The sequence below is a fragment of the Tachysurus vachellii genome, chromosome 23, assembly GCF_030014155.1.
Source record: "Tachysurus vachellii isolate PV-2020 chromosome 23, HZAU_Pvac_v1, whole genome shotgun sequence".
Taxonomy (NCBI): Eukaryota; Metazoa; Chordata; class Actinopteri; order Siluriformes; family Bagridae; genus Tachysurus; species Tachysurus vachellii.
The window spans coordinates 2,989,728-3,015,931 of NC_083482.1; the positions used below are offsets into that span (position 1 = coordinate 2,989,728).

Below are 26,204 nucleotides of genomic sequence, written 5' to 3' on the forward strand. Positions count from 1 at the left end.
CTTTGTGTTGGAATCCTTCTTTGAGGTCAAAGGGCAAACCAGTGGATGTAATAAAAATATATATAAAAGGAACAGTTTAATTTTCAGAAGCTGGCTGGAAAGTGAAGCACCTGAAATGAAGAAACGTGCAAAGGCCATTACAAGGCCGTAATATCCGGTATCTTAAAGGTGCAGTTTGCAAAGTTTCTAAATTTTAAAGTATTGTGAATATTTTCATGGGGAAGACAGGATGAAATATACATTCAAGGATAAAATCTTAAGACATATATTCCTTTTTAATTTTATAACAAATATTTAAACATAAAAAGTAACACACTGATAAAAACCCTGAGAATTTTTATTAGGAAACTTGTCCAGTAGTTCCTCTCATGCAGCTCGTCCAGAGGGCCCTCCATTAGTTCCTCTCATTCAGCTCACTCGGCTGCCTTCGCTAGTCGTTTCCTACCTCTACCTGCTCTCCTGCGCGAAGGTGCAGGATGGCCTTGCTTTGCTGTTGTAAAAGTGATACACTGGGAGTCCAGAAAGTCGAGCAGTTTGGCAGTGCCCAGCCTGACACCTGCTGTCCGGAGCCCTGCCTTCAGGTCACACAGAGCGAGCGGCTGGTACTGCAGCACACGGCTGTACAGCACCGGGTCAGACAGGATGAAAGAACGCACAGCCTGGAGTTTGTCTTTCTCACGTACGGCCGCCTGAGAAGCTGTGATGTCATCGCTGTCGGATCTGTCGTCATCAGAGTCGCACACCTCCGGGTTGGATCTGGAGGAATTGATGCACACTGTTATACACAGACACATGCTGCTGTTTATATACAGTGTCAAATATGAGTTAGTCAATAAAAGAGGCAGTCAATAAAAAGGTCAGACTTCTAGCAATCAGTCCATGAAGTACAAATTCTCTTTATTGAGGTAGCAGTCACTTGCAAAGTGGCCCTGTATGTTATATCTTGAGTAGTGCAAGTGTTAATATAGATTCAAACACGTTGCTTAGATGTCGTACTATACCTATTAAACACAAATGATCACATCTGAACATGCACCATCAGTTGTTGCTGTTTTCATGTGTTCGAGTGTGTGTGTGTGTGTGTGTGTGTTCAACCTTTCTGACTCAGCTGTGGAGGAGGTGTTGGACTCCTGAGATGCAGGTAATGCATCCTGCTCATCCTCCTCTTGTCCAAATTGCAGTTTCCTGGGAGAGACAGGAGGGGGCGCTGTGGGCTGTTTGAAAGCAGCTGGTGCGGCTCTTGGAGAAGTCTCCTCATCAGAGCCGGAACTCATCAGCTGGTGGGTGTACTGGTGGATTTCCTTCAACTTCAGGACCATTTGCTTCTTAGGAAGAGGCCGCACGCCGTACCTGTGTAGTGCAAATGTAGTGAAAATGTGGCAACCGTCCTTAACACACACAAAGGTATAATACATAACAGTTACTGGTCCAACAGATGATGTCTAACTACCCATGAATTCCTCTGGATTACTCGGATATATTTCACATTCGAGTTTTAAGGAACTTTAGTGAACTGTTGATCTGCAAATAAAATAAATGGTTATGTAATAGTAATACCTTTAAAAAAATCACTTCAAAGATGTGGTAGATGATGAGTTGTCTGTTTATTACTTCTAGGATATTTGTTATTGTCATTTGCTTGTTTTTCTGTTTACTGAATGCTGACATACAGGTCACAGAGCTCGTAACCATTATGAATGGTACGTGTAGCTCACAACATACGGTGATTAGCAGTCATGTACTGATGTTATATACACTCTGAAACATTGCACCTTAAAGCTAATCTAACATAATAAAAAACATTAAAGTGAACAATTTTGTATGTTATAGAAAGTAGGCAGGAGTTTGCCACATGTATAATACGATTAGGGCTATTTTTTAAATTTGCATGTGCCTGTAATCTTGACCGATGTGATAAGCTTAATAAGAGTCAAAGTCCACTTATCCCTCTATCTGAACAAAACAGAAAATTCACTCTTGGGGGAAACAATTGTGATGAAAAGTGTAAACAAATTCACCTGTTGAGTTTGTTCTTAAGCTCAGGTGTGTCCATATCTGAGAAGCTTGGCATGGGCGTGATGGGCACCAGTGGAACATGATTCTTCTTCTTCTTGCAAGCTACTGAATAAAAAAAATAAATACATTCTATTATATTCCACCCTATCGATACCATCACATTGGTCATAAAGTAGGTGCATAAAGGAACGCGTCATCACAGGCCACACGAGACTGTTACCTGGCGTTCTTAACTGAGACACTCTCTTAGCGAGAGCCATTGAACCCACTCTCTGAGAGAGAGGAAGAGCTTCCACTTCCTCCTCATCCTCTTTCCAGCTGTCCCACATGGCTGCATCTGGCAATCTGTGATCAAGTGGAGATCCAGAGTCTGGCAGGTGGTCCTGAGCTCCATGCAATGGGGGAGAAAATGTGTGCGGGGAAGCGGTCTCACCCTGTCCGCTTTCTTCTGGAGGACTAGTTTGGGCTCCACTGCTCTCCAGCCTCAGACTGAAGCATGGCCCCTGCTCAGCGACCGCTCCACCCAAACCCCAGGAGTCATTGAACGCAATGGGTGGCTCATCAAATACAAAACAGAACTCTTCCTCCATCACTTCTGCTTCATTTGTTTTGCTTGTCCTTTTTTCCACCAGCTCTTTTTCGTCAGTGCTCGTCTCCTGATCTTCACTATCTCCAGGGTTATCAGAGCGCTGGGATTTGGCAGGACTTTTGCTTGATTCCATTTCTGACTTTGAGCTTTGTTGTGGGGAAAGCGAGTTCTCCAACGGGCTAAGATGGCAGGATCCAAGTCTACGTTCTTGACTCACTGTTCTGTGAGTTATCGGCTCGCTGTCTCTCAGTAAAGGAGATCCAAGAGCGTCAAGATGCTGTAGACGAGGGTCTGAGTGGAGAGGAGTGCTGCTGCAGGGTGCGGACGCGGAATTAGGATACGTTCGATCGACAGAGTCGCTCTGTGAAGTCTTGGACAATCTGGAATGGGATGTGAGCTTCTGGAAAGCTGGAGACGGTTGAGAATGTTCTCTGTGAGGTTTCAAAGAGTTTGAGCACGATGTAGCTTTGGAGCTGTCAGAAATGGAAGAGGAGGATGAAGAGTGAGATCTGGGGAAGAGCTGAGTGCGGCGCATGCTGATAGAGGTCTGCGTGGTTCTAGTGCGGGTTGAATGTTCTGGAGTGGCCGGAATTAACCATGAAACCTCAGCAGAGCCGTCCAGTACATTCTCATTGCCTACCTGGTCCATTCTGGAAGGTTCTGGATGCACAGAACTGAAAGGCTCGAGTGATCTTTTGGGAGAGAGTTCGGCCTGTGTGGCTTCTTTAGCTTTATTCTGAGTGTAACGTAGACTGAGTCGTGATGGAGATAAAATTGGTGGTCTGGGAGCATCACAACGTGAAGGAACTTTATCAGGAAGGTCAGGTTCCATGTCATCGCTGGAGTCGGAAAGGACAATGAGCTCAGGCTGGCTGCGATTGGGCGTGGGAGAGGAGAGTTTGGGTTTGGTGCTACTGTGTAGTAAAGCGGTTACCTCAAGCTGGGATTTTCTAAGAGATGGAGCTGAGGGGTGTTTAGACCCGAGTTCTGATGTGAGCTGTGAGATGCAGTGAGCTTTTGGACTCACTGAAGTCTGTTTAACTGCTTCAATCTGGTCTGGAGTCTCTCCTGGAGACACACCAGTCACAGGAAATAGCAACCTGGCTGGTTCCCCAGAATCCAGTGGAGGACTAACGGACAGGTCAATCACTTCGCTGACTGAAGACGTGGGCCGTGAAGTGGGTGTTTTCTGCAGGTCTAAATGTTGAGTTTGTGTCTGAGACGGCTCGATGTATTCTCCCCATGATACGGAGAACAGGTGGTTGTAGCTCCGGTCCAAACTGCCTTCCGGACCTCTTTGGTGTACGTTTCTGTTAGAGTCAGGTTTCAAATCAACTTCACCACTATGGTGCACGTCTTCCATTTCGAAATCTTTCTTTCCTTCTTGCCTCTGTTCTGCATCAGAGCAGTTGTCCTTCATTCTCTCATTAGCCCCTTCCTCTTTGTCATCACGCTCAGTGGTCACCACTCGCTCAGCCCCCAGTTTCCTTTGAGTGGCTGCAAACTCGTAAATCTCATTCAACTCGTCCTCGTCGACTCGATCGTCTTCTATCTCTCTGTCTCCGCTGCCATCTTGGTCTTCACTCTGTGTCCCTCTCGTGGCTTCCACGACTGCCTTTTCGTCACCGTCCTCGTGTTCCCACATAGAGCGCAGAAGATCCAGGAACTGTGCATCGACCAGGCTCTGCTGAGGTTCACCTGTGGACTCATGACCCAGGGAAGTGTCCCTTTCCTGTTCTCTTGGGTCCTCCGTTAGATTTCCAGTGTACTGTTCACACTGCTGCTGCAGCTCAGACAGACCAAACCTAACACACAAAACAACAACATACTGAATTAGGGTTGGGCGATATGGCTGAAAACTGTATCACGATATCAGTGTTTCATATCGGTCGATATCGATAATTATTGATATTTTTTATGACCCATTTAAAATAAGGACCAGGAGAAAAATATATTCCATTTAAACATTTTTATTTTAAACTTAACTTAGAAATGTCAACAACCAGGAAACCTCAAATAATTATAATGTAAACATAAGTCTAAAGTCACAATGAACACTTAACAATTATCTCTTAACATTTAAGGTGCAAAATGAAAGAAAATGTAAGAAATGCTTAATAAAGTGTAATAAATTAGTGCAAAGTGTTAAATATAAACAGAGAGAAACAGTCTTGCATAATTTGCAGACGACATTGGTGTGACTATGGTCAGACTTATAATATCCAATAAACTGCCATACTGGCACGCTGACTTTTCCTCGCTGCGGCTCATTTTCTGCTTATCAGTCACCGGTTACTGAAGAGGAATCCAGCACCAGCACGAGACAACGATATGGCGCAACCAAACTTGATACTGTTACACGATTGGCTCTTAGCATGTCACTCCCTATGTTGCTAGGTTACCAGAGAGCGAGTGCCTTTGTTAATACAACCAAACTTGCTTCGCAACCTCTGTTTACTTCCTACGAAGAATAAAAAATATCTTCGTTTTAAATAACGTTTTATCAAACACATTTTTTATTGATATCGATCACGTGTCTTTCGCGATACATATCGTTATCGTTTTATCGCCCAGCCCTATACTGAAGCAGTGAACACAAAAAGGATCAGAGACGTTCAGACATGCTAAGTGATAAAGTCATCAACTGCCTTTATACTGGATCAGACATGTTTCTAAGACTAGACGTTATTTCTGCCTCCCTCAGTTTTTGTCTGTCTAAGCTTACACAGACCACAATAAAGCAAATGATGTTGACTGACCTTCTGGCTAGCTGGAGTACATCTGGCAGCAGGATGTGTGTCAGGTGGCAAACAGCAGTGTAGAGGAACTGCAACAGAGTGTACACTGCTTTACCAGACACATCGTTCAACAAGACTCTCTGAGCCCGAGGAAAGCCTTCCTCCTGCACTCCAAATCCTGCATCGTGGACCTGGACACGTTAAAAACATGTTAGGCAAGTTTAATCATTAAATAGGAATGATCTAATCATTAATAATAAAAAAATAAGAACAGTGATTTATATTAATGCCAAATAGATCGATCACGGACGGTAAAGATTATACTGAACAGCGCATTTACCATGCTGGCCAGCAGAGGGCAGCGTGTGTAGAGCATAAAGGAGTGAGCATAATAGATGTCGCCGCTGTCCACCTGCAGCTGCACATCACTGAGCTGAGGGTTGTTCACCATGCTGCCCAGATCAGAACACAGCCTCGACACGCTCGTCTGAGTCACATGAACAATAAACAAAGACACAACGTTTATCCTAGAGAGTGGTGCGATTCTGTTCAGTGGATGTCTACCGTTAGATAAAGAAGTTTCTAGATAAAGTCCTACAGAGTTTATGGCGGGTCCCGGGGTCTCGGTAGATTCTGGAACAAATCCGCTGAGATGAGGTTCTGCATCTGTACAGCAGAGAGAGAAAGATCAGCACAAAGGATCGTATAATTTTATGAGCTCTTGATGTGTATAAATTCTCACCGGTGGATTTGTACTGTGTGAGCGTCATGCCTTCTTCAGCCAGATCCACCAGGTCTGTCAGGGCCTGTGTCCCGGGCATGCCCAGGCTCGGGGTGGAGGGACGATGTCCAGCGGATGCATCCGGAAGCTTCTCCGGAGCTGTAGTAGATTCTGAGGCTGCTGCAGGACTCTGTTTTGCTGGTGTTGCCTCTGACAAGAGAGATGTGTTCTTCTGTGGAAAAACCACAAATTATCACTGATATGAGACTGGAAGATGGATTCTTCATGATGTTTAGTGAACACACCGGACAATCTGAGGAGTGATGGATCCTGTGGAAGACTTAAAGGTGGGGTCTCCGTTGTTTGAGAAATGCTTCAGAAAACTGAGTCGGGCCGAAAACTAAACAAAAATAAAAACAAACGTGTAGCCAATGAGCAGAAAGGGGCGTGTCTTGTCAATATGGGTGGAGAGAGTGTTCAGTGCGCATGTGTGACATTAGCAGAAAGCGGTTTTGTGAAAGAAAGTGAAGAAAGGTTTACGATAAGGTAAGAAGTAGGACGTGTTAATATAGGATCGGCTTTCCAGCACTGGAGAGAACTGAAGGAGCAGGAAGTTGGTCACATATTCACAGATTGGAGTTTCCTGAGTCAATAACTCCTGAGCTAAACACTGTTACTACACAAATAACACCTCTTTTCTTTCGTAGTAATGTAGAGACGCAGCTACAACCGTGTTTTGTGTAGTAACAGTGTTTAGCTCAGGAGTTATTGACTCGGGAAACTCCAATCTGTGAATGTGTGACCAACTTTACTTAAGACACCGAGGCGCTTTTTTCCTTCTCGATAGGTGAGTAACGTTGGTTTTGTTTTGTTACACAGAACTAATATATGTCTTTGTCCTTTACATGATTATACTTGTGTGTCATTTTTGCTTGTTTGTTTATCTGCAATCGTATTGTTCTTCACTTCAGCTATGATAAAGACACATTTCTTTCTATTAGTTGCCTGGGTTACGTATGTATGTGTGGGCGGAGCTATCGATACAGGGGTGGGACCCATTTGGGTTAGGGGCGTGTTTGTTTTGGTGATTTCAAATGTCAACATTGGCTTTCAAACAACGGAGACCCTACCTTTAATTGACAATATGTGTAGGTATGTGTCTCACCTCCACGCCAATATCAGGCTGTATAAACGCTTCGAGCTCTGCAGTGTAAAATTCAGAAAGAGAAACCGGGCCTCCTCCAGGCAGCGCACTCTTGAGCCAGAGGAAGGTGTGTGTGGAGAGCGCAGAGGGCAACAGGGTGGGGGTGGGAGGAGTAGGAGGTCTGGTTAGAAGGAGCAGCGAGGAGACTCGCTCCTGGATTCGCTTCTGAGCAGCCTGTGGGTCCTGGACCAGGAGAAGGGGAGGAGGAGCAGCTGGGTCTCCTTTCCTTCTCTTTACTCGACTCTTACCTGAGCAAGAATGTCTTTTTAAACACAGTAACTGGAAAAAACAGCCAAAACCTGATCAAAAGTTCAATCTTGGATCAAAAGCAAGGCATGCAGTATGACCTTAAACTGCAGTACACACAAGCTTTATGCACAGCTCACCTGCTCTGGACCTCCCCTGTACCACCACAGGAGCGGCGCCTGGCTTAGTGCTCTCCAGCTGTGCCTGGATGCGTCTCTCCTCCTCTCTGTCTCTGTCTCGCTCCATCTCCTGCTCCAGCAGAGAGCGAGACAGGGCCAGAGCCATCATGGTGTCTTCATCCATGCCCGGTGCTTTTTTTCTGGCTTTCTTCTTCACAGGCATGCTGGAATCTGAATTGTCACTGCTGCCTACTGCTTGTTGCCTGGACACAAGAGTGGAAGAGAGAAGCATGAAATCTATTGATCTGGAGATGTTCCTGCTGTTTTGTTCTAAACTACTTACCCGTTCGCTCGTTCGGCCGCCTGTCTCTGTAGGGCCTTTAGCAACTCGGCCGGAGACACGCCCATGCTCGCCGAGCAGCGCTTTAAATGTGTGGAGCGGGTCTTTTCAGACTTAAAGCACTTCCCGCATATAGGACATTCGGGTACGCGTGGACGAGGAGGAGGAGCGGGAACGCGTGAGGTGCTGCTCTCACGTTCATCAAGACACCTCAATACAAGCAGAAGCGAGAGAACATACTGTATTATCATCATAACATTTCACACACATTTCAGCTCGTCGTTCATAGTGAACTTTGTTACCGGTTGATGTGCTGCGTGCGCAGCTGATGGCTCATAGCTGAAAGGTCTTTGTAGCAGAGCTGACAGAAGAACAGGCATCCGTCCTCCACGTTCACTACAGCCTGGTTCTCAACCTCACGGTCTAACTGCTGCTGTAATCTCTGAGCCAATGCGTTATCACTCTCTTGTTTCTCAACAGGCTCTAAAACACACACACAACAACTCAAAGTATAACTATCTACATGCCAGTGTACCACTGCTGAATGTTTTTTGTTTGCGGTGTCAATCCTCTTAACAATTCTACTTCTGATCTTACCTTGCACTGGAGGCGATGGTTTCTCAGAGGGCTGACCAGCAGATTCTGCACTCGCCTCTTCCTTTGTGTGCACGAGGCAAGGTGGGGTCACTCTCTTAAAACGCTGCATCCTGCTGAGCACCTGTTCCTTCGCCCGCAACTTCTGCTCCTGCGAATCAGTGCAAAATCAGTCATTTCTGTCTTCATTGGGAAAAAGTGGAATCGATGAGCATCACGACGTACGTGACAGAACAGAGGCTATGGGGAAAAAGAAGTGATCATAGAACATTCATCTTCAGTAACCACTTCAGAGCTTTATGTGGGGCTTCATGACGGTACTTAAAGTCTCGTCATCAATCCACTTATTGGGACGTGTTTTTGTGAGAACAAACAGTAACTCGGGCTCAAACCCTGGACCCTGTAACAACCATCTCATACAAACATACTGACATGAATGATGACGAGTGTACACAAGGAGAAGAACCTCACAGTCACCTTTTGCTCTCCTTCTCTCACTACACCAGTCTCCGATCCTTCATTCCCACGTCCCTCACTACGGCTCCTGTCCGTAGTTTTACTCTCAGGTCCTTCTTTCTTCTCCCTTTTCCTTTTCCATGGTACTTTGCTCCTGCTTTGGATCTCAGACCCCGAGTCTTGGTCTTCTCCTTCATCCTTCACCACTCTTTTCTTCTCATCTCCAGACTCTGCACATTTCCGTCGCACTCTCTTCAGTAGACGTGAGCAGAGGAAGGACAAGTCCAGGTCTGATTCGTCCATGAGGGAGATCAGACATCTGATGACACTTAAGTCATAATAATGTTTGTCCTGAAGCTCCAGTGAACATAAACAGACTGTCACAGCTCGAACACGTCCTACTGAATCCCGCACAAATTCTGCTTATACGACAAATGAATCCATCTAACCAACTAAACCACCTAATTAACCAGCACGCGCTTGTTTGTTTACACACAAACAATTAAAATGAAAGCCGCCATTTTAACTTTAAAAATATTTTCTCAGAGCCGCCATTTTACCTTTAAACGTATTTTTTGGACGCCGCCATTTTACCTTTAATTACAATTTGTGAAAGCCGCCATTTTACCTTTAAAATGCGTTTATTTAAATATAAATATATCGATATTTTTCAACGCGTCTAGTTTTTTTTTTTTTTTTTTTCAAACCGCTTCCTCGCAACCGCCTCTCTAAACTTCCGGTGACGTGACTTCCGTCGCAATCTTAAAACGTCACTTTGCAAAATACAAAACATAGCGACGTTTCAATTCAACAAATATTGAATCTTCTACATAGCTGAGCAAAGTTAAAATGGCAAAACGCACGATATAAAGACTCCGAAGCTGACGTGTAATTAAAAATGAACAATTAACACTAATATTTTTACTCTTGACTCCTTAGAATCGACTCCCTAACACTCGACTCCCTGACAAACGACACATTAATTACAGGGTGATGTGTATGTGTGTGTGTGTGTGTGTGTGTGTGTGTGTAAGTAATGTACACCAGTACATTACAGCATTACTTCAGCAGTCTACACTGTAGAGATGATGCTGAATTACAGTCAGAAACAATATAAGATACAAGGACATTAAAAAATGTAATTATGAGGAGAAAGGACATTTTTTAGAATCATTAGTCTTACTATAAAGGTTGTGTTCCTGCAGAAAACATCCATACCTGCACATCTACACCTACACATCCACACCTGCACCTCCATTCTTACACATCTACACCTACACATCTACACCTGCACCTCCATTCTTACACATCTACACCTACACATCTACACCTGCACCTCCATTCTTACACATCTACACCTACACATCTACACCTGCACCTCCATTCTTACACATCTACACCTACACATCCACACCTGCACCTCCATTCTTACACATCTACACCTACACATCTACACCTGCACCTCCATTCTTACACATCTACACCTACACATCTACACCTGCACCTCCATTCTTACACATCTACACCTGCACCTCCATTCTTACACATCTACACCTAAACATCTACACCTGCACCTCCATTCTTACACATCTACACCTGCACCTCCATTCTTACACATCTACACCTACACATCCACACCTGCACATCCATTCTTACACATCTACACCTACACATCTACACCTGCACCTCCATTCTTACACATCTACACCTACACATCTACACCTGCACCTCCATTCTTACACATCTACACCTACACATCTACACCTGCACCTCCATTCTTACACATCTACACCTGCACCTCCATTCTTACACATCTACACCTACACATCCACACATCCATTCTTACACATCTACACCTGCATATCCACACATGCACATCCATACCTACACCTACACCTCCACACCTGCACATCCATTCTTATACATCTACACTTGCACATCCATACCTACACACATCTACACCTGCATATCCATACCTACACCTCCATACCTACACCTACACATCCATACCTGCACCTCCATTCTTATACATCTACACATCCATACCTACACACATCTACACCTGCACATTCATACCTACACACATCTACACCTGCATATCCATACCTACACACATCTACACCAGCACATCCATACCTACACATCTACACCTGCACATCTATACTGGCACACGCCACACCTGGTAATGCAGAGAAGTCATGAGAGGTCAACAATACAAGATCTAACAACAAAAAATAAAACGTGATGTTGAGAAGCAGACTAACATCTGTAACAACTGTAACATCTACTGTATATGCACAGAGGCACTGATTGGTGAGGAGTTGGTTGACCTTCTAGAACAGCAGATCTGAAAGTAGTTCTGGCTGCACAGCAAATCAGAATGATATGAATGCACTTGTTCGGTATATTGTGGTTTCTGTAGTAGCAACTGGCAGGTAAAATGGTACAAAAAACAGGTGTCATTTAAGAATGAAAATTATCTAAATGACTGATGTTTTCTGTTATAGGAGAAACATGGAATGGAATAGAATAGAATCTCGTGTCCGTGCTTTGTAACAGTCAGCGTTACAGAAGAATTTACACTTGCCAGTTTGTTGGTAATGGCTAGCTGTGTTTCTTGCTTTCTTACCATCATGAAAGGAGAAGAGAAAAAAAAAAGCATGCGAGGGAAATGCATCCCAAATAATGCTTTGTTATGCACCGTTACAGAAAAATAACTCATGCTGGTAAAAGTGGAGTCGAGTTTTGTTAAACCACATTATTTACTATTTTCCTACAACACACTTGTTTAATTACTTGTTTGTTACCTAGAACATGTACATAAATATCATACGTTTTCTCTCGAACACTTAATAGTCAAACCTGGAAATGTAAAAAATAAATAAAAATAGCAAGGATTTGATCTGTTGCACACAGTTTATTAAACAATATGGTATATAAGTAAGAAATAAGTTTTTAACCAGTTTATACAGTGATTCCATTCTCTCTTCCTTATATTTATAGTATTTTGCTTAATAACTTGCATGATTTACATTAAGAGGGAAAAGAGGAGCCCCAGTTCAAGTTTGTGTGTGAGAGGAATGAGGGTCGATAGCAGACCTCTCAGTGTTCCAAAAAGCAGTCAACCAGTGATCACTCATTCCAAACCCACTCAGCTCAGGGGCCTCCCTTCTCTCTCACTTTATACTTATAGATCTGTATCACAAAATTAGGACAAAAAGCAACAATTTTCTACATCTGCAAGACAGAAACTCTGGGTCCAGGCCAGTGAGATGTCATCTGGTTTTGCAAATCCATTCGGGTATGTTGCCGTACTGTGTTTCAGATGCGCTGCGTGTGTGTGTGTGTGTGTGTTTGTATGCGTGTATTTGTATTTATGTATGCCAAGTGATACCCATCTGCACAAACAAATATTTTTCTCCTCAAAAAGACTTCACAATGAGGAATAGAGTATTTCCTCCATAACGTAGATCGGAAAGAATGGGGGGAAAACAAAAGAAAAAAGAAAAACCAAACAGTACAACACTAGAGAATACGATCGCCAGGAAAGATGAGAGCAGAGAAAGCATTGCCCAAATTCCCAGACAAATTATTTTACAGTCTTTAAACACAAATGTTCTTGAAGTTAGACAGGGTACAAAATAAAAATGCATGAATAATATAATGAACCTTTGTAAATTTTTTTTTTAAAAAAGCAGGCATGAAACCATACCCCAAAAAAACCCTGAAAACAAAAACACCAAAAAATAAAAGAAAAAAAAAAAACGACCACATATGGTCCGAACCAAAAAAATATATTCTTTGCAATTTAAATCATTTTAAACAACACATTTTCTAATCCCTCAACTCAAAGGAAGAAATCTCAGTCTTTAGGAAACAACATTCCTAGCATTTGCTGATTTTATTTTTTTTTTTTTCTTCTTATTACATTTCAGGAACTTTTTACATGTCAGTACAAAAAAATTATTTATAGGAGGAACATGTGGGGGGAAAACAGAGGAGGCAAAAATAAAAAAGGTTGGGAGCATTTTTGGGGGTTGATGAAAATGCTACAACCCCTCCACAAATTTCTCCAACGTGTCTCCTGTGGCATCTCCAACCATGCCCAGGTCGGTCGGTAAGCCACCACGGCCAGGAGCGTTAAGCTGCGAGAGCATAGTGCTCTGCTCCGGGGTGCCCAGGTGCCCCTGCTGCTCCAGGGTGTTGCCTGCAGGCATGGGTGTGCCCAGGCCAGGGTGAGGCGAGGCGGAGTGGGGGGAGGGCTGAGGCTGGACCTGCGGTGAGGGGCTGGAGTGCTGCTGTGACGAAGGACGTGGTGACTGCACTGGTGCTGGAGAGCGAACCTGGCTACCCAGTGTGTTGCCTGGCATTGGCTGTCCAGGTAGCAGGTGACCTTGAGGGCTCATAGGGTTTGGTGGTGCCGGTGAGCCCATCTGGGGCTTGAGGACGGCCTGCTGCTGTTGCTGCTGCTGTTGTTGGAGTATGCGTTGGTGGAGTAAGTTCTGCGCGCCATCCATGCCCAAACCTGGCTGCCCCATTTGTGGCATTGGCGGAAGTTGGCTCATTGCTCCGCCAGCACCTTGCATCGCCGTTAGTTGCTGGTGTTGCATGCGGAGTTGCGAGTAGCTGGCTGCAGCACCCTGCCCTTGAGGGAACTGGCCATGTGCTTGAGGCATCACGCCCTGCTGCTGCTGCTGTTGTTGTTGTTGTTGCTGCTGCTGCTGGCGCAATAGCTGGAGACGGTACAGCTCAGCATGCGCAGTGGTCATGAGTTGACCCTGCCCTGGTCCGAGAGCTGCCATGCCTTGTGTGTTTGGCTGCTGAGGTTGTTGGGGTTGCATGCCAGGCCTTTGGACACCCTGCATGGCTGCCATGGCTTGCATTGTAGGCTGCATGCCTTGTTGTTGCTGCTGCTGCTGCTGCTGTTGTTGTTGCGGCTGGCTGGCGTACTTCGCCGTCCTCTGCTTGATGAAAGCTGCCATGAGTTGGGGGTTGGACTTGAGGATGTTAAGCACTTGCTGCTGTTGTTGTGGCGAGCTGGGAGACTTGAGTGTACGCAGGAGGTCTTGCAGGGCATTTGGTGCGATGGCTGGAGGTCTCTGGGGTGCTTGAGGTGGCCGTTGGCCCTGCGCAGGCACCATCATGCGTTGCGGAGGCTGCTGAGGCATCATGGGCCTCTGCATTGGCACGACATGCTGTGGACCTTGCGGTGCCTGCTGCTGCTGCGGTTGAGCTGCCTGCTGCATTCCTGTTTGCATTCCAGGTTGCATTCCTGCTTGTGGCCACTGGCCTGGTGGCATACCTTGCATGACCTGCTGCCCCCGAGGTCCCACAATCTGCATAGGAGGCTGCATGGCACCAGGCATACGCTGCTGCGGTTGCTGGTGGTTTATACCCAAACCATTTACAGCCATGCGATAGTTCTGGTTCTGTTGGGCCTGTGCCATCATCTCAATCTTCCGTGCCATTTGGACAGCGCCAGGTGGCGGATGCTGTTGTGGCTGCTGTGGCGGTTGTTGCTGTGGTTGCGGATGCTGCTGCTGTGGTTGGGGCTGAGGGAGCGGAGATGGCTGCTGGTGCAGAGGTGAAGCCTGGGCACCCGGTTTACCTTGGGACACTTGTTGGCCATTGCGGGGAGCGGTAGGGTAAGTTGGAGACATGACGCTAGCATTGGGCGTAGTCGGCTGGCTGGGAATGAGAGGCTGTGGTGTTTGGGGCGTGTTTGGCTGTTGCTGCGGCTGCTGGTGTGCTGTGGGCGTGCCTGGAGCTGCAGAAGGTGGAGGGGATGGCAGGCTTTGGGGTACGGCACGGCCTTGCATGGTGGCCATGCGTCGTCGCATCATCTGGGCCTGCTGAAGGCGATGCTGAAGCTGTTGCTGTCGCAACTTGTGCTTGATGTTGAGGCAGAAGGGCACAGGGCACTTATTCTCCTGGCAGTGCTTGGCATGGTAACAGCAAAGCGCGATGAGTTGTTTGCAGACAGGGCAGCCACCGTTGGTCTTACGCTTACAGCCCTTAGTATGCTGCACCACACGCTTCATCTTCTGGCAGGATGGAAGAGAGCAGTTGGCGTTGCGACACTGGCAGGCATGCACCAAAGACTGTATGCAGCGTTGGATGCTCAGACGCCGGCTCTCCTGTGGGCTCTTGGAGGCCTCACCACTCTGGCTGTTGCTGTCGTCATCCAGACCGAGACCCCACTTGACCATCTGATGTTCATGTCCCTTAGTGTTATAGCAGTTGATACACAAGTCAAAGTCCTAAAAAGATAAAAAAAAAAAAAAAAACATAATGGAGATCATTTTCATAAGAAAACATCCAATCAATCACTAACAAACCTCCCCTTCCCACAAACTGACTCCAACCCATCTTTCTGAAACTGTAAGTATAACTTTCACTGTCTCTGACCTCGCAGATGGTGCAGTGCCAGCGAGTCTCCACGTGGTGCTTGCATTCATTGCAGGTGTAGACGAAGCGATCCTGGCCCTGGTTGTGTAGCTCCACCAGCATACACATGGTGCTCCACTTGCAACGCCGGAGTGAGCTGAACTCCCAGTGCTTATCCCGCGCCAGCGTCAGGAACGCGTCTCGCCCGTCCATCAGGTCACAGGAGAGCAGCGGGTCAGGGTCCATTATGGGCGGCAAAGTGTTCATCATTGGCCCAGAGTGTAAGTGAATTACAAAGAAAACCTGGAGAAAAGAGCATCGGTGTATAAACATAACTATGATGCGAAATACTAAATAAAGCCAAATGATATATTGTTGATATGCCACACCTCTTTGTGTTTCTCCATGGTGGCGTAGAGTTTCTGGGATAGGTCATTGGCTACATTCGGCATCCCAGGCTTCTTCTTGTTGGCTCGACTCACGCTGCTCTTATTCTTATTGGTTTTCTTATTGTTCTTTTTCTTGGCATTTTTACTGTCCCCTGGCGTTCCCTGCAAGAAGAAAATAACGTATAATTGCATTGAGGGAGGACGCACAGATAATCACACAGATTACTGTATAAGAGCATGCACGGCTCTGGAAAAGAATTCAAGCCACAGAACCCTTATTGAATCCTGCAAAAAAGTGACGTCTCACCTCTGGAGTTTCGCATGCCGCAGTGTTCTCCTCTTTCTTCCTTTCCTCCTCCTCCTGCTCCAGCTCCTTAATGCTCTCCTCCAAAACATTAGGCCAGAAATCACCCTCAAAGTAAGGCAGCTCGTTTGCACTTGTCAAACGGTCCTCCGTTGCTTGTTTGAAGATGTCCTATAAGACACATCCGTATTTGAGATTCATTTCACAGCCAACGCTGATGCAAGCATTCAGATCTTGGAAAATAATCAGTTTTGGAGTCATCTGCATCAGGTCGCAATCAAATAAAACACGTTTTATAGCTACTGAGCAGTGCCACAAAGCCAAAAGCTCATTGTTGTGTACAACCCATATTTTTAGATTCATATGCCTGTAACTACAATTTACCCCCACCCCCAGCATCCAGAGGTAAGAGGAGAAATTGCAAGCGTACCTTGTAATCATGGAGTATCCTCTCTGCAAAGGCCTTGTCCAACATTTTTCGGTACCATTCCTGCAGACGCTTAGGTTTGGGGATCTTCTGGTCGGCAGGGTGACAGTGAAAGATGTAGTCATCACCTTCGCTCGGAGGACACGCCCAAATATGAGCTGTCACGTACCTGTTAAGGGGAATTAAAAATCTAGGTTTAGTGCTAGACAAAGTTTTAAATGTCTATGAACAGGAGGAAATCGTACAAAACGTCGATAGCGGTGCCTTTGAGTCAACAACTACGTTAAACAGATATACCCCAATTTCTTGACGTATTCCAGATAACCGATGAGGATCTCGTGATAAACTGCCGTCCGAAGCACACGAGGTTTAAAGAAGTGAATACTGTCGAGGTATGATATGTATACCCGTCTGTGAAGAGAAACAGCACTGTCAGATTGGGGCTCTTCTGCCAAGAAACGTACAAAGCACCATATACTGTGCTGTGCGTTTACCTGGTGTTGGGGAAAGGACAATCTGAGCCGTACTCCTGCACGTGCATGCCAAAGAAACATACATCGACACCGTCGATCTCCTCGAAGGCAAAAAGTGCTTTGGTTCTGTAGGGGAAGCTCTCAGACATCTCGTTATTGTCTACAAACCTGTGTGGTAGAGAAAGCCATTAATGTCCAAAGCTCATGCTATGATGTAAAGCGGTCTTACGTTACTTCAGCGTTACGTGTATTCACCTGGCCTTCATGCCGGGTTTGACTTCCACCGTTTTGTCTGAACTGGCCACCACTCGCACGAACACCTCGCCAGCTTCTGGGTGGTTCTGTCTCTTCAAGTACTTATTCACTCGGTCCTCTATATATGTGCCTAACCGTGTCACTTGCAGTCCTGACACACACACACACACACACACACACACACACAGAGTTCATTAAAAACATAGATAAGACCTTTATCTAATGAACGATAGGTCACTGTTTAGCGTCTGCACAAACACTGATATTTCGTGTCAAAAATATACTGTAGTAGCTTACAGTCTTTAAGCTAAAGAAGAGAAGCAATGTGTCATCAGTCATGCAAAATCCATCCAGTGGGGGAAAGAACACAGCGGTCCAAATCAACCGCGTAATTGATAAAATAACCCTAAGAAGTTTCACTTGATTTGTATTGGCTAACAATTTTATAACATTATATTTGATTGTCATTTGGCTAGCTATCATTAGTTTAAAAAATAAAAATACTAGTATTAAAATTTCCATGAAAGTGGGACGTGTCCAAAAAGCCCAGTTCCAACTTCCTGGAGATGTAACGCAACACTCTCATGCCTACCGAGTTCCTTCTGCTCCTCACGTCTGTGGTTACTCGTATCTCGATTGTTGAGCCTTCTAATTGCTCATCTGACAATCTTTCACTCAAGCTGATATAAGACGGCCGTAGGGACCTGAGCAACACGCTCGCAGGACATGGAAGAATACTTCACTTACTTTTTGCTGAGAACTTATTTTCCTTCCGCGTCTTCCCACTCTTCTTCAAACAGTTATCACAAATAAAGCTGTGAAGGCAAAGCCGTTATTAGGCACGACTATGAGCACAGGCAAAAACGGAAGATTTTACACACGCAACACGTGCACAAACGCACTCACCCCGAGGGCCAGATGACTTCATAATGAAGGACGCATATCTGATGCATCTTGCGTCCGCAATCTTTACATTCAACAAATCTAAGGAAAGAAGAATTGATTTATTTGTTAACAGACTGAAATCACTTTATTGGGCTTTGAAGTGTGTGAACGCTGATGTGCTAACTGCAGATACATACAGCCAAGCAAAAACCATCGTTCATTCTCTCTACCTCCAGTTCTTACGCATTTGCAAGCAAACCAATGCGAGTGCGCCTTTGTCAGAGGACTAATAGATCGATGCAAAATGTTACGATTAAAATAGCATGCGCTACGTTATAACTCAAATACTCTAATTTGCTCTAAGATTCACCAGAAAGGGAGCGTCACCCCAAGTCACACACCAGGGGGCGCCATCCAACAAAATGCGCACTGCTGGATGGACTTCACTGTCGATAGAGTGCACGCTACCATTTTAGACTGCAGTAACAAAGCGAAGTCTGCCGCATGGAGCAAGAAGACGTGTGGTTTTATACACACACCGTGTTTGTGCGACTACTTACGGCTCGGGGTCTAGTGTATCGTTCTTCTTTCTTTCAAACTGATCCTTGGAAATCATCCTGCACACAGAGAGAAAATACAGAAATGAAAGGCAATGACAGAGGAGACGGCGAGAAAGAACGAGACAGCACATGTGAGAAAGAGAGTCGGGAGGGACAGACAGAGTGAGGAAAAGGGAAGATACAAAGAGAGGGGTGAGAGTAAAGAGAGAGAAAGAAAGTGAGAGAATGAGATTTGAAGAAAGACAGAAAAAAAAGAGACATGGATAATGACACCAAGAAGAAAGAGAGGCAGAAAGTTTTAAACTTTGAACTGAAAATGCTCAGCTGAAAAAAAGATTTTTTTGTTACTAAGCGTTATCTTTTATTTATTACTAAGTGATAGTGATTTGATACGTAGAAGTTTACAAGCGCTTACGTTTGAGGCTGTGCGGGATCGTCGCCCAGCGTCACGCTGTCTCCCTGAATCTCGTTGAAGCACTTCTCACAAAAGTGATACCTGCACAGGTGCACACAGAGACAGCATAGCAAAACTCAGCTCAAGCATCACTCGCTCTCACACACACACACATCCCTGGTTCCCTGCAGCTGTGTTGGAGCACTGTCTGCTAATGCAGTGTTCATCCTGCAGGGGGTGCAAGGGAGTCTGTTTTGACTAATCATGTGTTAAATTAATGGAGGGGGACAAAAGTATGTGACGGCAGCCGGCGTGTTTTACAACTGTCAATCAGTTACACACACACGAGATAGAGAGATAGATAGACGCAGCTTCTATCTATCTATCTATCTATCTATCTATCTATCTATGGAGATGTCAGTAAAGAGAAACAAGGCATTCATGCATCAATACAAAAACTTCTTGTACTAAGTTGAGATGGATGAATTGACAAGATTGCATGTATATCCTTTTTCTTCCCTTTATTATTATTTATTCTATCGTTAAACTGGTTACCCAGAGAGTTAAAAGATGATTAGAAGGTAGCATGTAAACAGAGTTAAAGCAGCATTGTTCATGGTTGGTTTAAGAAGCTGGCATGAGCTTTGTTTCTGTCACTTTCCTTTCCTATGCAAATCCCTGCAACACGTCCTTTTTCCGTCGAACTCAAAACACGCACCATTCTGAGATTTGACTTGAAGACTCACCTGTTTTGGTAGCTGTAGTAGGTGCCATCGCGGGGAATGGTGCAGAGCTGCTTGCCATAGCAGCACAGGGTTTGAGGGGAAAATTCGTACTGCGAGGGACAAGAAAACAAGTTTTAAGTAAGAATAAGAGGAGAAGGTTACACAAGTGTATTATTATTTAGTGGCATTACATGGAGTCTGACGCCGAGTGTGATTTACATTGCTCTTTTGGTTGGATTAATTCATATTCATGAATTATTAAGTGAGCCATACAAATAAGTGTACGTTTAATCATCCAAGACAGTATGTAGAAATGAGGGATGTAAACAAATTGGAACACACGGAGCCGGCAATAAAAAAAGCAATTAATAACAATATAAATAACTTCTTCAAGAAAACATTCCAAGTATTTGCATTTCGAGCTGGTGGATAATAACCAGGTTGTAAGGACTGCTTTAAAATGTCAAAAACTAAGAAAAAGTAGCAAAAAAAAAGATTAGCAATTTATTGAAAATGGCATTTAAAGTCAAACAGGCTGTTCATCAGCTGATCAGAGGTTTAAGACCATAGCCCAAAAAAACCCACAACAGAACTAAAAGTGACAAAAAAGGTCGCTTGCTTGGTGCGACTGTATCGAGGCGGCTGAGAACGTTGCTCCATGTGGTGAAAATGGATTCATGAAGGGTATCCACAGTATGGAACTTCCCTTGGCATCCATCCCCAAACATCCTCGAGGGGATTTAGATCAAGGGAACATGCAGGATGGTCCAGAAGATCGTTATCGTCCTGGAAGAAGTCCTTCGTCAGGCGGGCATTGTGAATTGCAGCGTCATTACCACAGACGAGGGCCCTCGGTCAAGAGGGATGAAAGCTCCAACATGTCCATGTCCACATAGCCAGCTGCTGTTTGACGCCCCACACAACCAGAAGCTCCATTTTCCCATTGAAGTAAAAAGCACCCCAGATCATGATGAAGCCTCCTCCACTGTCTCCAGTGGGATCATCTTGTCATGCTAGTATCACTGGAAGCCATCAGGACCATACAGGAACATTTTTTCTCGTCCCAGAATAAAACATTGACACCTTTCAGTGCCCCATGTTTTTTGCTCCCTTGCAAATTCCAAACGGAGACGTTCATGGTGTTTAAGGAGACGTAGCTTTTGAAGATTTTTTTTGTTCTTTAAGCCCTTCTATCGTAGATGCCGTCTTATGGTTACTGGGCTGTAGTCAGTATCGGTAATGACCTTAATCCGGGTCGAGGTTCGGCCTGTGTCTTCACAGACAGCCCGTCGGATCCTCCGGCTCAGTGCAGGTGAATGTCTTTGGGGTTTACCACTTTCATTTTTTGTCCCATATCTCTCAGGATCTTTTAAGAAATTTAAAATGACCGTCTTACTGCGTCCAACCTCAGCAGCAATGGCACGTTGCAAGAGCCCTTGTGTGTGCAGCTCAACAATCCAGCCACATTTGAACAGAAAAGCTTCTTGCCATCAGGAGAGCAGTGTGACTGCCTGAAGGACAATGACATTAAGGCCATATTTGTGCACAGATTGTAACTTTTTATCAGCTGATGACCAGCCTGTTTGAGTTTAAATCCAGTTTTCAATAAAATGCCTATTTATTGTCTCTTGCTCGTTTCTTCTTTTGGCATTTTGAAGAAATACTTTCAACATGGTTACAATCCACCAGTGTGAATTGTGAATACTTGTAATAATTTCCCTGGCCTTAAGATTTTGCACAGGAGTGCAATTTTTAATTTAATATATTTTTCTAATTTAATACACACACACACACACATACACACACACACACACACACACATATATATATTATATACAAGTAAATAAAAATGTCTAAATTCTCATTAGGTACTTGTGCACTGTTTGTGAACATGATCTCATCATAGGGTTAAATAGCTGTGTGTCGTCAAAAGAAATGTAACTCCGTTTGTAATCAGATGTCAACTGTCAAAATTGTCCACAATGTTTTAACTTAAATGTGATTTTGCCCATTTTCACTAGAACAGGTTTTTTTTTCCCCCTCAAACATACTTCAGTTTAGAAAAATCTGTTTTTGGAAGTCTGTGAAGTAGAAAATGTCACATTTCTGGTGCAAAGAAACGCGCATATACAAAAGTGTCTACAGAGGGGCGGCATGACCAGATGTCTATAATCAACTCTACTGCATCCACGTTTCCATACAGTCCAAACTGCGAGTGTGGAAATAAAAAATAAATAAGAAGCCGTGTGCAGACTAACCTTCCGGCCGCAGCAGTATCCGAGGCCCTGCATGACAGGGTCGATCTCCTGCTCGAATACCTCAGCCAGCTTGGAGCAGTACTTGTAGACGCGTGACGTCTTTCTGTTGTACAACCAGGCGTTGTTGAACATGAGCCACACGTCTTCCACATACTGCCATGGCTCCTGGTACTGCCCCGTGTCTAGCTTGCGCTTTATGGTGGACAGGTCGATGGGATTCTTTACAATGTCAAAGTAATCCTGCAGACGTGCAAGAAGAGACCAGACATTGTTTTTCACAACTGAAGTATACAGCAAAAACTGTGTGTGTGTTGGTGTGTGTGTGTGTGTGTTGTACACACTAACCGGGATACCCAGCAGTATGGGATCCACAGGCTGGCGGAAGGGCAGAGACTCAGGGTCCTGTCTGTATAAAGACTCCAGTGTAGGCATTAGTGCCTGCCTCAGCTCTTCTGGTTTAAAGACTAGTAAGAGAAAAACAGCTTTTCTACTACAGACAGGATGTTTTATTTCTGTACAAAAAAAGTACAGACGTTACATACTTATCTCTTACAGACTGTATAAATATATACCATATAATAAATCTAGTTTATTAAACCAAACAAAAACACCAGGCGGCTCAGCATTTTCCAGTGAAGATTCGGCACTCACTTTTCCGGCGAGACTGCGATGGTGAGGATGATGCAGTGCCAGTCGCACTGTTTTCTTCCTCCTCTTTGGTCTCCGCCTTAACGTCAGTCTTTTTATCTTCCGTTTCCATCGGCTCCGACTTGATCTCTAAGCTCTCTGGTTCCTCCTTCTTGATCGGAGGGCCACTATTGTCTTCCACCTGAGACAGGGTCACATGACAGCTGTTACTTGATGCCTTATAATATTGATATTGGAGTAAAAGTTCAAAAGCAAATTAAGTTGTACGAGAAATTAATAGAAATGCTTTTAATTAAACTTGCTGGTTAAGCGTCTGTGGTGCATTCAAGAGCTTCCTGATTACTGATATGATTTACGGACAGACGGCTTAATGGGCATTTAGTGCTTCCTGTCCACACTGACGACTTAAGATGACTTTCCTAAGGAAATTGCGTCAGAGCTGCCAAATAAACATACATCGTTCGACATAATGTGCTGGTTAGATGATTAAAGTAAGGGATATTTAAAGGTTAAAGGGATGGTTAAGATTCTTTAACATATGTAAGCACCAAATATTGACTATTATTGTATTTTTTTTCTCTGGTGCGGCTTCCAAAATAGTGAAGCATTCCCATCTATAGGGGATCACGTTACAAATACTAGATCATGTCACAAAAACTCCACAAACTAATTTTTTTTCTAGGCATTAAAGCTTATTCTTGGGTTGCCAAGTTCTTATCCAAGAAACCTTTAGATTTAGGTGTAGGGTTAAAGCATGTCTCAGGCAACAGGCACTGACAGAAACCCACCTCCATCTTGGGTTCAGTTTGACCAGCGCTGGACTCAAAGTCCTGCTCTTCTTGTTTAGCCTCTGCTTTGGGCTCGACCACAGCCGGCAGCTCGGGCACGGCATGCTGCGTGTGCAGGTCACTTGTCGTCGATGCCGGAGTTGGGACTCGGTTATCGGCGCTCTGAACGTGTGTGAGAGTGAGTGAGTGAGAGAGAGAGAGAAAGAGAATGATAACTGAATAACAGTAAGTCTGAATACTGGGATACTGTATACTCTGCACATTATGGAGGATATTACATCAGTTACAACTCTGATCTGCAATATTTTCATAGAGCTGATGACTAGACCCATGACTAATGTCATCAGCCAGGGACTGTCATCATAACCCAAAAATTGCAAGTATAGATATATAAAGATAAGGAGAACATCAGAGGCCTGTGTACCCACCGGTGTGCCAGGATGGGGCTGTGGGAGAGCAGGCAGCTCTGTCTGAGACTGTGTGTGTGGAGGCGTGCTCTGTGCCGGGCCGGGGTTGGGCGTACCAGCCTGGTTAACCTGCAGTGGTGGCAGGTTAGTGCTCGGGGCTCCTGCACTAGGGGGTGGAGTTGTACCAAGAGGGGCCTGGGGAGGTGCGGGGCAGTTCATCTGAGAGCCTAAAGAGCTGAGTGCATTCAGAGGGAGGTTCTGTGTCTGCTGGGGAAGAGAGATACAAGGAACATGACTTGGTGCTGGAGTCAACAAAAGAGAACTTACAATACGATCATACCTGCAAACTCACAAGAGGTGAAAAAGGTGACAAGGCTCGAAATAACACCCCCCTATTTTTTATTAATAGGATTATTAATCCTATTTTTACCAAAATTTCTTGGAAATAACTTTTCTCTGTACAATTTGAGTGCCTTGGAACCTTAATAAATTGATGAACACAAATATTGCTATGTCTTTTGTTTTTTGGCCACCACAAGCCTTTCAAGTGCCCGTTTTCGTTGTCTAGCGATGCGTCTCTTTATTGCTTTTTGTTCGTCCTCTGCGGCTTGAAGTGAGGGACGAAATAGGTGATTGCCTCATCTTGCATCTGAATGCTGATTGGTCAAAAGACACGAGGATGATTGAGACGTGAGGCGTCATCTGCTTTCTAGTGCTTCACACTCCAGTCCAGTTGGTGGCGGTGAATGCACCAAAAGTTGGTTTGCCATCCGCCATAAAAAGTCATTATAAGTAGAGACGCGAGGCATCAGCTTGATAGATGGTATACTACACTGCGTCCAAAACCACCGCCTAAGCACTACTTCGCCTAATTATTGGATGGAAGTAAGCGGTTTCGGACGCAGCCCCCCCACTAAAAACTCTTCGGATCCACACGATTCACTCAAATGACATATTTTGATTAAAAACAGCGAATTTCGCCGAAAAGCGACTAGTTTGCAGGTATGAAAATACTTGCACAGAATTATACAGTACACATTAATTCACACTGAACAACATTTGTATCCACGTGTGTGTGTTTTGTCCAACCTGAGGGACAGCTGCCTGCGTGTTAGGCTGCCCCATGTTGACATTCATAGCGTTAGCATTGGCGGAAAACTGCTGAATAAATTGCTGCTGATTTGCTGCCTGTGGCACCATGTTCCCACCGTGAGGTCCCATCATGCCCTGTGCTGGAGCCATCCGCGTGGGTGACATGCCGATCTAAAAGAAAAAATATATATGGTAAATAAATAAAAAAGTAAATACCATGTGTGAGTGTCAGAGGGAAAAAACACCAACCTGAGGAACAGAGCTCATGTTAATTTGTTGTGCGTGACTCATCGGGGACGCTGCCCGAGTGGCCATGGGAGCCTGAGACATCTGAACATTCTGCATGGACAGTGCACCGAACTGGCTCATCCCTAAAGCATGAAAACACATCCATTAGTCAACCTTATGACCTACACAGACATATATGCACACACTGACTATGATAAAAAGGATAAATTGGCAGTACCTTGGGGGACCTGCATGCGGTTAATCATCTGATTTGGAACACTGGGCATAGGCACAGGTCCATCTTAACAAATACACAGATATGAATGTGAGGGGGTTTCGGCTTGTGTCATTGAATCGTGTGTGTGTGTGTGTGTGTGTGAGAGAGACTCACTCTGAGGCCTGGGTCCCAGAGAGTTGGGTTGGTTCAGAGCAGGCTGCTGTGCCCCTGGTGCAGTCATAGGTGACTGTGTAATGATTTGCTTCTGGAGTCGGGAACGCCTCTTCTCCTCCAGCTCCTTCTGGATCTTGTAAATCTTCTCTGCTAGGAAGTGGTAGTACTCATCCTACACGCAACAGCACAGTAAAAAGTGAAGGACTACACCACGTGACACCATCAGTCTGCTCAGTACTGTATTTATGTAGAAGGGGGCATTTATCACTCTTTGCCGCTGTTACACTGCCCTGTGACAGAGCAGGGGGAGCAGGTTTAAACCAAAGGCAGTTGGCGGACTTCATTATACTAACCGACCGCGAGAGTTGCTTAAAATCTCCTTACTCTGCTATTGGCCGACTCGTACATGTCTCCTTCCACCTTCCGCGCATACGCCACCAGGTTCTCCATGCGCCGATCTTTCAGAGCCGCAGGGTCCGGTGTAGGAAAGATGGCCTGCACTCTGTATAAGACACACATACGCGTGCAAATAAAGGACACTGTTACTGCGGAACCACAACAACGGAGGTA

General features: G+C 44.9%; 2 protein-coding genes across 7 annotated transcripts in view; both read right to left on the minus strand.

Annotated features, from left to right (window-relative positions):
- Nucleotides 1-256: 256 nt before the first annotated feature.
- slx4 (SLX4 structure-specific endonuclease subunit homolog (S. cerevisiae)) lies at nucleotides 257-9,737 on the minus strand. Of its 3 annotated transcripts, none has more exons than XM_060858921.1 (14): nucleotides 9,045-9,737; nucleotides 8,571-8,718; nucleotides 8,276-8,456; nucleotides 7,977-8,183; nucleotides 7,655-7,896; nucleotides 7,230-7,516; nucleotides 6,086-6,296; nucleotides 5,942-6,009; nucleotides 5,684-5,830; nucleotides 5,365-5,534; nucleotides 2,237-4,410; nucleotides 2,019-2,118; nucleotides 1,096-1,350; nucleotides 257-756 (listed from the first exon to the last, which is right to left on the minus strand). In XM_060858921.1, the coding sequence occupies exons 1-14, from the start codon at nucleotides 9,324-9,326 to the stop codon at nucleotides 414-416; spliced, it is 4,815 nt and encodes a 1,604-aa protein (XP_060714904.1). In that variant the 5' UTR covers nucleotides 9,327-9,737; the 3' UTR covers nucleotides 257-413. The 3 variants fall into 3 exon arrangements, with proteins under 3 accessions (XP_060714904.1, XP_060714905.1, XP_060714903.1); XM_060858922.1 differs by having other exon boundaries at nucleotides 2,019-2,121; nucleotides 6,086-6,293; nucleotides 9,045-9,736; XM_060858920.1 differs by having other exon boundaries at nucleotides 2,019-2,121; nucleotides 9,045-9,736.
- A 2,183-nt stretch (nucleotides 9,738-11,920) lies between these two features.
- crebbpa (CREB binding protein a) overlaps nucleotides 11,921-26,204 on the minus strand; it is a 31,119-nt gene continuing 16,835 nt past the window's right edge. Inside the window, exons 9-31 of one of the 4 annotated variants that reach the window (XM_060859422.1) lie at nucleotides 26,019-26,136; nucleotides 25,635-25,806; nucleotides 25,482-25,544; nucleotides 25,265-25,386; nucleotides 25,013-25,186; nucleotides 23,945-24,187; nucleotides 23,517-23,678; nucleotides 22,732-22,909; nucleotides 22,426-22,544; nucleotides 22,081-22,320; nucleotides 19,844-19,932; nucleotides 19,119-19,199; nucleotides 18,704-18,760; nucleotides 18,165-18,242; nucleotides 18,006-18,073; nucleotides 17,259-17,409; nucleotides 17,025-17,171; nucleotides 16,828-16,941; nucleotides 16,534-16,699; nucleotides 16,107-16,274; nucleotides 15,800-15,961; nucleotides 15,432-15,713; nucleotides 11,921-15,283 (exon numbers count right to left, since the gene is read on the minus strand). In XM_060859422.1, coding sequence (XP_060715405.1) covers nucleotides 13,073-15,283; nucleotides 15,432-15,713; nucleotides 15,800-15,961; nucleotides 16,107-16,274; nucleotides 16,534-16,699; nucleotides 16,828-16,941; nucleotides 17,025-17,171; nucleotides 17,259-17,409; nucleotides 18,006-18,073; nucleotides 18,165-18,242; nucleotides 18,704-18,760; nucleotides 19,119-19,199; nucleotides 19,844-19,932; nucleotides 22,081-22,320; nucleotides 22,426-22,544; nucleotides 22,732-22,909; nucleotides 23,517-23,678; nucleotides 23,945-24,187; nucleotides 25,013-25,186; nucleotides 25,265-25,386; nucleotides 25,482-25,544; nucleotides 25,635-25,806; nucleotides 26,019-26,136 — 5,365 coding nt within the window. In that variant the 3' untranslated portion in view covers nucleotides 11,921-13,072. Of the gene's footprint in view, nucleotides 15,284-15,431; nucleotides 15,714-15,799; nucleotides 15,962-16,106; nucleotides 16,275-16,533; nucleotides 16,700-16,827; nucleotides 16,942-17,024; nucleotides 17,172-17,258; nucleotides 17,410-18,005; nucleotides 18,074-18,164; nucleotides 18,243-18,703; nucleotides 18,761-19,118; nucleotides 19,200-19,843; nucleotides 19,933-22,080; nucleotides 22,321-22,425; nucleotides 22,545-22,731; nucleotides 22,910-23,516; nucleotides 23,679-23,944; nucleotides 24,191-25,012; nucleotides 25,187-25,264; nucleotides 25,387-25,481; nucleotides 25,545-25,634; nucleotides 25,807-26,018; nucleotides 26,149-26,204 lie in introns of all 4 variants that reach the window. The other 3 variants (XM_060859421.1, XM_060859420.1, XM_060859418.1) reach the window with 3 other exon arrangements.